At 41.1% G+C, this 10,727-nt stretch overlaps 1 protein-coding gene across 1 annotated transcript in view; it reads right to left on the bottom strand.

Moving 5' to 3' along the window:
• Positions 1 to 700: 700 nt before the first annotated feature.
• LOC122814393 (zinc-binding protein A33-like) overlaps positions 701 to 10,727 on the bottom strand; it is a 96,854-nt gene continuing 86,827 nt past the window's right edge. Inside the window, exons 4-5 of the mRNA XM_044086977.1 lie at positions 2,353 to 2,479; positions 701 to 828 (exon numbers count right to left, since the gene is read on the bottom strand). Of these exons, the coding sequence (XP_043942912.1) occupies positions 701 to 828; positions 2,353 to 2,479 (255 nt within the window). The remainder of the gene's footprint in view (positions 829 to 2,352; positions 2,480 to 10,727) is intronic.

Below are 10,727 nucleotides of genomic sequence, written 5' to 3' on the forward strand. Positions count from 1 at the left end.
GTGTAAAGTGGATGAAGCTGTAGCTGGTGATCATAAATGGAGGATTTGCACCTCATAAATCTTATTTTCTGTAAGAGTATCATTGCTAACGGTGCTTCTATTACAGAGCTGGCAATGATTTGCTGTGTTTTACAGTTTTCACTTATCTCCGTGGTTGTGACAGTAGAGTTAGTATTACATATAAGTAGGGGGCATGAAGTCCATCACATGGGGTGTACAGGGGCTTGTCCTATGGGAAATAAAACAAACTTCTGATTGTTTTCCATCTGGACATGTACATGACCAGCTGTGTTAGTCTGGTTGCAGATAATTACAGATATAACTTAATGTCTTACAGTGGAAGCATCAGTAACCCATACATGTGATGAAGTCAATATCAATCAGTCTTTTACAAGTGTCTGCAGAGTCCAAATTCTGCATTTTTATACCAGTTTACACAAAACTGGAAAAGCAGTCTTTTCTGTAATGTCCACGTCTTCCACACACTTTCTAACTGCTTGTCAACTGCCACAGTCACAGGAATAATCCTTTTTGTTTTAAAAAGATCCTAGTTTTCATATTTACATTAACACATCTTATCAGAATTTTCCTTGTGTCACACCATTTAGTCGTCTAACATCATGCACATTTTCACTTTTCCTAAAATATTTAAAACATCAGTTAAAAAGAGCAAATTTCTGTAAAAATACAATTAATAAATTTACATACTGTTGACGTTGTCTTTAAAATTATCCTTCTGCTTCGTGATATTTATTCCCTTTACAATATCCTTTGCAACTTCATCTGCTTTAAATAGCTCTAATAACTTCTTTTGAGGAATTTTGTATCCTGCATATAAAAATATAAGCATAATTACTAATTACTCTATCACAACTGGACAAGGATCACTTTAGTAGAGGAATGAAGAAATAACATTCAAACTGAAAGAGTATATTAACAACAGGATAATGTGCAGATGTTTGTCACTACAGACCCTGAACATTACTGCAGATGGCAACAGAACTACATTAGTCATCACAGATGCAATGGGGAAGCAAATGACAACATCCCTAGATATTACTAATCCTTAACAGGTCAGTGCTAACCACGTGGTTGGAAATGACAACATCCTTAGATATTACTAATCCTTAACAAGTCAGTGCTAACCATATGGTTGGAAATGACAACATCCTTAGGTATTACTAATCCTTAACAAGTCACTGCTAACCATATGGTTGGAAATGACAGCACCCTTAGATATTACTAATCCTTAACAAATCAGTGCTAACCATATGGTTGGAAATGACAACATCCTTAGATATTACTAATCCTTAACAAGTCAGTGCTAACCATATGGTTGGAAATAACAACATCCTTAGATATTACTAATCCTTAACAAGTCAGTGCTAACCATATGGTTGGAAATGACAACATCCTTAGATATTACTAATCCTTAACAAGTCAGTGCTAACCATATGGTTGGAAATGACAACATCCTTAGATATTACTAATCCTTAACAAGTCAGTGCTAACCATATGGTTGGAAATGACAACATCCTTAGGTATTACTAATCCTTAACAAGTCAGTGATAACCATATGGCTGGAAATGAAAACATCCTTAACAGTCTGCACAAGCATTATAGGTGGCAGGCTTTTCTTAATGTTTGCCTAGCATTTTACAAGCAGACCCATTTATGGTGATGAGAACAATGCAGGTACACGTACAATAATATTGATTAATATGTTATTTTATAAAGCTGTAAATGAAATGCATCTTTCAGGCTTGGGTTTTATTTCTCAGATTTCAAACTGTGTATTTTGAAAAATTATTTTAATGAAGCCTCATTTAATAAAATGAGGTGCAGACCTCTAACAGGTCACATCCTCATGGGAGACTGCCTGATCCCAATATGTTATCCGTGGGGTACATGAGGATAAAAAGGGACATGAACTACCTAACCAACAAAACAGCCTGTTTTTGAGGTAGTTTTATGCAGAAAATGAGACGTTGGTCAAAAATGTCACTCAGTACAAGAAACGAGTTTACCAACAGATGAGAAACATGATACAATGCAATATGGACCTGCAGTAGCAGACCAAGAACGGTAAATCAGAGAGAGAAGTGCTTATGCTTGAGAAGAATCACTGCAGACAAGAAGGAGACAGATCACTTAAGACCATACAGGGTCAGTGGAGACAGATGTTAATTATGTCAGAAACCTTTGCAATAAAAATAGAGAGAGAGGGAGAGACAGATCCTTTATCCCCTCACCAAACAAGAGTGAAGTGCTAAGTTCTGACTTATTCTAGCACAGGTTCATATTATAACTTAAAGAATAATGAACTCACTTCATAAGCTGATGTACACTTACCAACAGAAACACAGGTTTCGTAGTTCTGTACCATCACGTCCCTGTACAGCTCCTTATCTTGTTTCCTTAACAACTTCCACTCCTCCTCCGTGAAAGTAACAGTGACATCTTCAAAAGTTTCTGGTACCTGAAAGGAGAAAAATCCTCTTCAGTGTTTACTATATTCAACATATAATGTGCAGTCCTTCAGCAGAGACAGCACTATTTTTACTTTCTTCATTTACTGGGTGTGGGGCCTTTCAGCCACATGCTTGGTACAGAAAACATAAAGTTATAGCTATGGTGATGCAGCAAATCTGCAATGTGGACAATTCAATTAGCACCAGTCTGTGCAGCCATATAAGCAACTGAGAACTATTGAATATATATACAGTATACTAACCTCGAAAAAGGGTATACCAAAATTAATTTAAAATGGGTGGCGATAGCCAACACACTCTGGCTAGGCTTATAAATGCCCTAGGGCAGATAGCCTAGTATGAACCCATGAACCTATATATATATATATATATATATATATATATATATATATATATATACACACATAATGTGCTTGTGTGTGCGAGTGCATATGTGTGTGTGTGTGTGTGTGTGTGTGTGTGTGTGTGTGTGTGTGTGTGTGTGTGTGTGTGTATATATATATATATATATATATATATATATATATATGGGCATAGTAGTGGCAGCATGTAGACTACTGTAAGGTAAGTGAAAGGTATATGCCCTTTTCCCCACTGTAGTACAATCCTGGAGTTAGTATATATACTTGGGGGGGGGGGGCACAGCCCCCCCCCCCACCTAGTCTGGTTTTATATGGTCCAGTTTAAAATTTAGTATGTTGAAATTCAGCATTTTGGGTTTCAGTCAAGTGACTTTTCAGTCTTTTGAAATTTCAGTCTTTTGGTCCGAGTCAAATCCGGATCAGCCAAATGAGATTTCTATCATATGACAGGGATCCACATATATATATATATATATATATATATATACATATATATATATATGCACACACACACACACTATATATATATATATATGATAGATATAAAATCTTTTACAGCTGAAAGCCCACCAGGTGTAGCATCTCTAAGCCACTGAGCACCTGATAACTTCGGGTCACCCCCCCAACTTGTGCGAGCAAGGACTACTCTCACTCCAGCTAAAAGCAAAGGAAACTCTGACCGGCAATAATCAAAAAATAGACTGCAGCCCCAGCTTTAACTTCAGGAACTTTGCTCTTGCCACTTGTATAGTAGCCATTGAGCACCTGGTAACTTCATGTCCCCCCCAACTTGTGTGAGCAAGGACTCCTCTGACTCCAGCTAGAAGCAAAGGAAACGCTGACCAGCAATCATCAAAAAATAGACTCCAGCCCCAGGTTTAACTCCAGGAACCTTGTTGTTGCCACTTGTGTGGTATAGGTGCCAGCTTTTGTAACTACTGTTATGCCTTGTTAAAATCTCTTACAGTCAGCTAGAGTGCATACCCCAGGGGGAACAGCTGTAAACCTTCTTCCTCTTAGCCCACCCACACCCCTTTCATCCATTTCACTGTTGATAACTTGTTTTATGTTAAGGTATTTAGCCCTCTCAATAGCATCATAGCCTTCAGTCCCTCTACCTCAGTACTCATTCTTCACTAATCTAACACCAAACAAAGGTGCAAAGTCTCCAGCTGTTTTCATCTTTAGCTCCACTGTGTACAGCAAACAATGAGCAAAGCAGAGTACAAATATAAAAGAGAAAAAAATCTGCCATTGCAGACTATCAAAAACCTTCCAGTCCTTGAACAAGGGTGTCTGTATGTTTACTTTATTTCCTTTGCTGTCCTCTGCTAATTAGCTAGGTTTGCAGAGTGCCTTGGATTCTCCCCTGCTACTCTTTTACTCCAATTGATGGTTTCCCTCCCTTCCCCCACCCCCAAGTGATTGCTCAGGTACAACACACCAAAGGTTTTAAAAACCCTGCAAGCCATATTTACTCTGCTTTTGCAGCTGAAAGCCCTCCAGATGTAGCATCCCTAGTAAGTGATAGTGTTAGTCCTGTTAATCACAAAAAGTCTACTTACATCAGGAGACATACACTCAAACCTAGGCCCTCAAAACTCTCTACTTTCAGCCAGGCAAATCTTTGACCTTCTGATTCTTAATATCAACATCAGAAGTATCTCTAACAAGCTCCCAGACCTACATGCATTCATAGCACACTACTCCCCAGACATGCTAACTATTACTGAGACATGGCTAAAACCTAGCACCCTAGACTAGGAACTCCTCCCACCAGGATATAACACCCTAAGACTGGATAGAGTAGGCAGGAAGGGAGGTGGAGTTGCTATCCTCTTCAAAAATACACTGAATACCAAACCTCTATAAACCCCCATACTGAAATTTCAAAATGCCGAAACTGTAGGTTCAACCCTAAACATAAATGACACAAAAAATATCAATATTCTTTGCTGTCACATTCCCCCGGGTAATAACTCTCCCATCATTGAAAAAAATCTTACAATGGGCCACAGATAATCTTCCTCAAGAAACCATCATATTGACTTTCAGCTTTTCCCGGTTAGAGGTTGCCACAGTGGAACTCCGGTCCGCTCATGATTGGCAGTGGATTTTTACGGTGCTGAGTTTCCATCCCAATCTCCAACGAAGGCATGCCCATTCACGCTCACACCTACCTGTATGTCTTTAACGTCACTCAACTGCGGGGAGGACATGCAGACTCCACACAGAAGGCGCTCCAGCTGAGAATCGAATGGGAGAACCTCCTGCTGTGAGGCGACAACGCTAACCACTGCACCATCGTGGCTTCTTAAGAAACCATCATACCAGGTGACCTAAATACTGACTGGATAGCCTGCGCCTCTAACAACCCCACTAACTATGTTAATCTAGTCAGTTTTGCCCAACTTATCCAAGAACCCAGCAGAGTCGACAAAAAACCCATAAACAATCTATTCCAGACTGGACTCTAGGGATGCATAAGCCAGTGCATTTCTTTGTGCCGGTCCCAAGCCCGGATAAATGGGGAGGGTTGCGTCAGGAAGGGCATGTGGCATAAAAATTCTGCCACATCATTTATGGCGCAGAAATTTCATATTTCCATACCAGATCGGTCGAGGCCCGGGTTAACAATGACCACCGCCAGTACTGTTAGCCAACAGGGTGCTGGCGGAAATTGGGCTACTGTTGACCAAAGGAGAAGAGGAGGGCGAAGGCATGCCCGAAGGCAGGAAGAGAGGAGGAAGATTAGGAGTGTAGCAGGGAGGGTAGGAACTTTGAATGTTGGCAGTATGACTGGTATAAGAAGAGAGCTAGCTGATATGATGGAGAGAAGGAAGGTTGATATATTGTGCGTGCAAGAGACCAGATGGAAGGGGAGTAAGGCCAGGTGTTTAGGAAATGGGTTCACATTGTTCTATCATGGTGTGGATGGCAGGAGAAATGGGGTAGGGGTTACACTAAAGGAACAATATGCCAAGAGTGTTTTAGACGTGAAGAGAGTGTCTGACAGAGTGACGTTTATGAAGCTCGAAATTGATGGTGTAATGATGAATGTTGTTAGTGCATATGCTCCACAAGTTGGGTGTGTGATGGATGAGAAAGAGAAATTTTGGAGTGAGTTGGATGAAGTTGTGGTAAGTGTACCCAAGGGTGAGAGACTATTGATTGGAGCAGACTTTAATGGGCATGTTGGTGAAGTGAACAGAGGGGGTGAGGAAGTGATGGGTAGGTATGGTTTTAAGGAGAGGAATGCAGAAGGTCAGATGATTGTGGATTTTGCGAAAAGGATGGACGTGGTTGTGGTGAATATGTATTTTAAGAAGAGGGAGGAGCACAGGGTGACGTACAAGAGTGGAGGAAGATGCACACAGGTGGATTATATCCTATGTAGGAGGGCCAGTCTGAAGGAGATTGGAGGCTGTAAAGTAGTGGCAGGGGAAAGTGTAGTTAAGCAGCATAGAATGGTGGTCTGTAGGATGATGTTGGTGATCAAGAAGAGGAGGAAGAGAGTGTGAAAGCAGTGCCAAGGATTAAATGGTGGAAGTTAAAAAAGGGTGATTGAAGTAGAGTTTAGGGAAGAGTTAAGACAGGCACTGGGAGGCAGTGGAGAGTTACCGAATAGCTGGGTAACTACAGCAGAACTAGTAAGGGAGACTGCTAGAAAGGTGCTTGGTGTGACATCTGGACAGAGGAAGGAGGACAAGAAGACCTGGTGGTGGAATGAGGAAGTACAGGAGAGTATACAGAGGAAGAGGCTGGTGAAAAAGAAGTGGGATTGTCAAAGAGATGAAGAAAGTAGACATGAGTACAAGGAGATGAGACGCATGGCAAAGAGAAGTGGCGAAAGCTAAGGATAAGGCGTATGAAGAGTTGTATGAGAGATTGGACACTAAAGAGGGAGTAAAGGACCTGTACCAATTGGCTAGACAGAGGGACAGAGCTGGGAAAGATGTGCAGCAAGTAAGGGTGATAAAGGATAGTGAGGGAAACATACTCACAAGTGAGGAGAGTATGTTGAGTAGATGGAAAGAGTATTTTGAGAGGCTGATGAATGAAGATAATGAGAGAGAGAGAAGGCTGGATGATGTGGGGATAGTGAAACAGATTAGCAAGGAGGAAATAAGGACAGCTATGAAGAGGATGAAGAATGGAAAGGCTGTTGGCCCAGATGACATACCAATGGAAGCATGGAGGTGTTTAGGAGAAATGGCAGTGGAATTTTTAACTAGATTGTTTAATGAAATTTTGGAAAGTCAGAGGATGCCTGAGGAGTGGAGAAAAAGTGTTTTGGTACTTATCTTTAAGAATAAGGGTGATGTGCAGAGCTGTAGTAACTACAGAGGGATTAAATTGATCAGTCACAGCATGAGGTTATGGGAAAGAGTAGTGGAAGCTAGGTTAAGAAGGGAGGTGATGATTAGTGATCAGCAGTATATTTTAATGCCAGGAAAGAGCACTACAGATGCAATGTTTGCTCTGAGAGTGTTATTGGAGAAATACAGAGAAGGTCAGAAGGAGTTGCACTGTGTCTTTGTAGACTTGGAGAAAGCATATGACAGGGTGCCTAGAGAAGAGTTGTGGTATTGTATGAGGAAGTCGGGAGTGGCAGAGAAGTATGTAAGAGTGGTACAGGATATGTACGCGGGTAGTGTGACAGTGGTGAGGACTGCAGTGGGAGTGACAGATCCATTTAAGGTGGAGGTGGGATTACATCAAGGATCAGCTCTGAGTCCTTTCTTATTTGCAGTGGTGATGGACAGGTTGACAGAGGAGATCAGACAGGAGGCCCCGTGGACTATGATGTTTGCAGATGACATTGTGATCTGTAGTGAGAGTAGGAATCAGGTTGAGAAGACTCTGGAGAGGTGGAGATATGCTCTAGACAGCAGAGGAATGAAGGTCAGCAGGGCTAAGAGAGAATATATATGTGTAAATGAGAGGGAGGGTAGAGGAATGGTGGGGATGCAGGGAGTAGAGTTGGTAAAGGTGGACGAGTTTAAGTACTTGGGATTAACAGTTCAGGGTAATAGTGAATGTGGAAGAGAGGTGAAGAAGAGAGTACAGGCAGGGTGGAATGGGTGGAGAAGAGTGTCAGGAGTGATTTGTGACAGACAGGTACCAGTAAGAGTGAAAGGGAAGGTCTACAAGAGGGTAGTGAGACCAGCTATGTTATATGGGTTGGAGACAGTGGCACTGACAAAAAGGCAGGAGTCAGAGCTGGATGTGGCAGAGTTAAAGATGTTAAGATTTGCACTCAGTGTGACTAGGATGGATAGGATTAGGAATCAGTATATTAGAGGGTCAACTCATGTTGGACAGTTTGGAGACAAAGCAAGACAGATGAGATTATGTTGGTCTGGACATGTGCTGAGGAGGGATGCTGGGTATATCGGGAAAAAGATGCTAAGGATGGAGCTGCCAGGTAAGAGGAAAAGAGGAAGGCCTAAGATAAGGTTTATGGACATGGTGAGAGAAGACATGTAGGCGGTTGGTGTGACAGAGCAAGATGCAGAGGATAGGGAGAAATGGAAAGAGATGATCCGCTGTGGCGACCCCTAATGGGAAAAGCCGAAAGATGATGATGATGATGATGATGACTCTAGTCAACCCCCCAAACAAAACTACCAGACAGGTTGCCTTCCAGATGGTCTCAGTGACCACCTCCCCACTTTCCTCCTATGGAAACGTACCAACATAGCCAAAACCCAACATTTTTGGACAAGTTAGAGATGATTGTAAACTACATACAGAGGAATTCAACACTATTCTAAAACATAGTAACTGGAAACTACTGCAAACCCTAGGTTTAGACCAGGCAGTTGAACACTTTAACAGTATTTTCATCAATGCCCTAGACAGAGTTGATCCCATTAGGAAAATCAGAGCCAAGGCAAATTATGCACCACGGCTAAGTAGGGAAACCAGAGCTCTACCAAAATCTAGAGATAAAGCCTGGAAAAACTGGAAGAAGGATACTAGCATACTAAACTACCTACAACTTAGAAATCAGGCCAAGAAACAAACCAAACTAGATAAACAAAATTACTTCCTTGATATCCAAAATTGAAACTCAAAAGATCCCCTAAAGTTTTGGCATGCTATCAACTCTCTCCTGAAATCAGGCAAAACTACCACTCCCACTCCTAACTCCACCAAGAACAACATGGACATAGCCTCCCAATTTAATCACCACTTCACTCAATCCATCCTAACTTTATCCTCCCAACTATCCAAAAACAGCCCTACACATAACCTAACCAAATGCCCTGAGAATATCCCACATTTTTCTCTCTCACCCATACCAACATCCAAAATTAAGAAACTCCTCCTAAAACTGAAATGACCATCCTTGCCACCAACAACCTACCAACCAATTTCCTAAAAATAGCTGCTCAATCCTCATCTTACCCTATTTCTATTTTTATCAACTGCTCCATACAAGAATCTTACATGCCACAACTATGGAAGGTATCATATATTATTCCACTTCAAAAAGGTGGAAATTTGTATGAATACTCAAATTATCACCCCATTGACATTCTATCTCCCTTATCTAAACTACTCGAGAAATGTATGCATTCTCAAGTGATGCATTTCATAAACTCACATAATCTCCTCTCTCACACATAGCACAGTTTCAGGCAACACCACAGCACAACAACTGCTCTGTTCTCCTCTCCTTTATCAATCTAGTCAAACAACAGAGAAATAATTTCATATCTGTAATATTTTTAGACCTCTCCAAAGCATATGACATGGTCTCACATTCCTTACTACTCAACACCCTGGCCTCCCTATCCTTTGCCCTATCCACTATAGCATGGTTTAAAACCTATCTGTCTGAAAGACAACAATCTGTTCAATGACAAGGAGTACTATCTCCCTTACTCCCAACTACCATAGGTATACAACAAGGCTCAATATTAGGCTCACTTCTTTTCCCCATATATACCAATAATCTCCATACCAGCACACACAGCATGCTTCACTTATACAACATGCAGATGATTCAACTCTTATTTATTTCACCACTCTACAACAACTCACTCAGGAATCTTTTAGCTCTGTCGATACATGGATCACTCAAATCCAACTTATCCTAAACCCTAATAAAACTAAATTGTTACTTTTCACCCCCAACAAAACCATGTCTACCCCTCTATCCTTCACTATCTCTTCTAAAAATGGCACTATTATCTCTCCCTCTGACCACACCAAACTCCTGGGTGGTGAAATTGATAAAAGCCTACTTTTCAACATCCATATTTCACAAACAATCAAAAAGGTCCATAAAAAATGGGAACACTGTACAGACACAGAAAATCCCTCACAAGACAAGCTCAGATTACCCTTGCCCAAACTCGCCTACTGTCCACTCTAATGTATGCCACTCATATCCTTACCCATGCCAGAAAATTTGACCTTGCCAGACTTGAGTCATGTTATTACAAAATCACCAAATGTGTGAATAACTCCATCTTCAGAACCCACCACTTCCAGGCTCAAAGGGAACTACAATGGTTAGAACTTCCCCAACTACTACATTACTACCAGCTAGTCATTGCCTACAATGTAGTAAGACATCCTGAAATAACCTCAGCACTAGGCCAACTCCTCACCCATTATAATACAAGTCATCCTCTCTGCTCATCCGACAAATCTCTACTCTGTATCTCAAAGGCTAACAATACTGTAGGAAAAGCTCTGTTCTCTCACACCATAGCTATAACCTGGAATAACCTCCCTTCAGCTCTGATTTCTGCCTCAACTCTTATGCATTTTAAAAACTCAATTACATCACACCTAATGGAAAAATGGCTATGTCCTTGCATCACATAATTTCTTCTATTCATTGACTCCATAAAAC

The sequence above is a fragment of the Protopterus annectens genome, chromosome 10.part0 (genome assembly GCF_019279795.1).
Source record: "Protopterus annectens isolate FY-2018-M chromosome 10.part0, PAN1.0, whole genome shotgun sequence".
Taxonomy (NCBI): domain Eukaryota; kingdom Metazoa; phylum Chordata; order Ceratodontiformes; family Protopteridae; genus Protopterus; species Protopterus annectens.